This window comes from Austrofundulus limnaeus, unplaced genomic scaffold, assembly GCF_001266775.1.
Source record: "Austrofundulus limnaeus strain Quisiro unplaced genomic scaffold, Austrofundulus_limnaeus-1.0 Scaffold898, whole genome shotgun sequence".
Taxonomy (NCBI): Eukaryota; Metazoa; Chordata; class Actinopteri; order Cyprinodontiformes; family Rivulidae; genus Austrofundulus; species Austrofundulus limnaeus.
The window spans coordinates 91,580-93,167 of record NW_013953300.1 but is presented as its reverse complement, the minus strand read 5'-3'; the positions used below and the strand labels follow the sequence as shown (position 1 = coordinate 93,167).

Below are 1,588 nucleotides of genomic sequence, written 5' to 3'. Positions count from 1 at the left end.
TTCTATGTTACAGAGCTGTTGGGTTCTATGTTACAGAACCGTTGGGTTCTATGTTACAGAGCTGTTGGGTTCTATGTTACAGAACCATTGGGTTTTATATTACAGAACTGTTGGGTTCTATGTTACAGTACCATTGGGTTTTATATTACAGAACTGTTGGGTTCTGTGTTACAGAACCGTTGGGTTCTATGTTACAGAACCCTTGGGTCCTATGTTACAGAATTGTTGGGTTCTAAAGTACAGAACCGTTGGGTTCTATGTTACAGAACCGTTGGGTTCTATGTTACAGAGCTGTTGGGTTCTATGTTACAGAACCATTGGGTTTTATATTACAGAACTGTTGGGTTCTGTGTTACAGAACCGTTGGGTTCTATGTTACAGAACCATTGGGTTTTATATTACAGAACTGTTGGGTTCTGTGTTACAGAACCGTTGGGTTCTATGTTACAGAACCATTGGGTTCTATGTTACAGAACTGTTGGGTTCTATGTTACAGAGCCATTGGGTTCTATGTTACAGAACTGTTGGTTTCTAATGTACAGAACCATTGGGTTCTATGTTACAGAACTGTTGGGTTCTATGTTACAGAACTGTTGGGTTCTATGTTACAGAACAGTTGGGTTCTATGTCACAGAACAGTTGGGTTCTATGTTACAGAGCCATTGGGTTCTATGTTACAGAACTGTTGGGTTCTAAGGTACAGAACCGTTGGGTTCTATGTTACAGAACAGTTGGGTTCTATGTTACAGAACCATTAGGGTTCTATGTTGGCTGTAGTTGTTCGTTTGGTTCCTGATGAATTCAGAACAATAGAACTTGAACAGGTCAGCACGTCCCCTCAGCCTCTGGAGGTCCTGACCTCTGACCTCTGACCTCCAGCTGTTTGATTGACAGCTCTACCTGTCGTCCTCAGGGTATCCCAGGCATCAGAGGAGAGCCAGGTCTGAGAGGACAGCGAGGACTGAGAGGAGATCCGGTAAGTTGCAGATTACCTGGCTGAGTGACCTTTATTCCTCCAGCTGATTGGACAACCACAAACTAACCTGAGATGAGACCGTCCAATCAGAGAGCAGATGGTTAGGTTCTGAAAGTGAGGCAGAATTTTAAAGTTTAAACTTGTTTAAAGCCTCACACTCACTGGAGATATTTTGCTGACAGACAGGAAGCTACAGGGTCACCTGCCTTTCTGAAGACAAAAGTCATTTCAACAAGTGAAAACTGTTAAAGAGAATATTTTCAGCAGCATGATGCTGCCGCCGCCGTGCTTCACTGTGAGGAAACATCTTCATCTGTGTTTGTTCTGTGTTCCAGGGAGAACCAGGGTCCGATAACACCACACCAGGACCTCGAGGAGAACCTGGAAACCCAGGACTGCCGGTGAGAGACGTATCAGAACCACTGAGGTCCAAATGACAGCAGGAAGTCAGACTGAAATAAAGACTGAAGCTTCTGGATCAGAATCTGTCAAACATTTCTCTCTAAACTGTAATTTAATAAAACAAGTTTCATTATTAAAGGAAATAAAACAAGTTTCATTATTAAAGGAAATAAAACAAGTTTCATTATTAAAGGAAATAAAACAAGTTTC

At 42.1% G+C, this 1,588-nt stretch overlaps 2 protein-coding genes across 2 annotated transcripts in view; both read left to right on the top strand.

The window, feature by feature from the left end:
* Positions 1-906, top strand: part of LOC106533168 (uncharacterized) — a 3,183-nt gene extending 2,277 nt beyond the window's left edge. Inside the window, exon 2 of the mRNA XM_014029408.1 lies at positions 107-906. Coding sequence (XP_013884862.1) covers positions 107-696 — 590 coding nt within the window. The 3' untranslated portion in view covers positions 697-906. The remainder of the gene's footprint in view (positions 1-106) is intronic.
* The window catches only part of col6a4a (collagen, type VI, alpha 4a), a gene marked incomplete at its 5' end in the record, with an annotated part of 43,313 nt that overhangs the window by 24,054 nt on the left and 17,671 nt on the right, over positions 1-1,588 (top strand). The window contains 2 exon segments of the mRNA XM_014029402.1: positions 914-976; positions 1,312-1,377. Coding sequence (XP_013884856.1) covers positions 914-976; positions 1,312-1,377 — 129 coding nt within the window.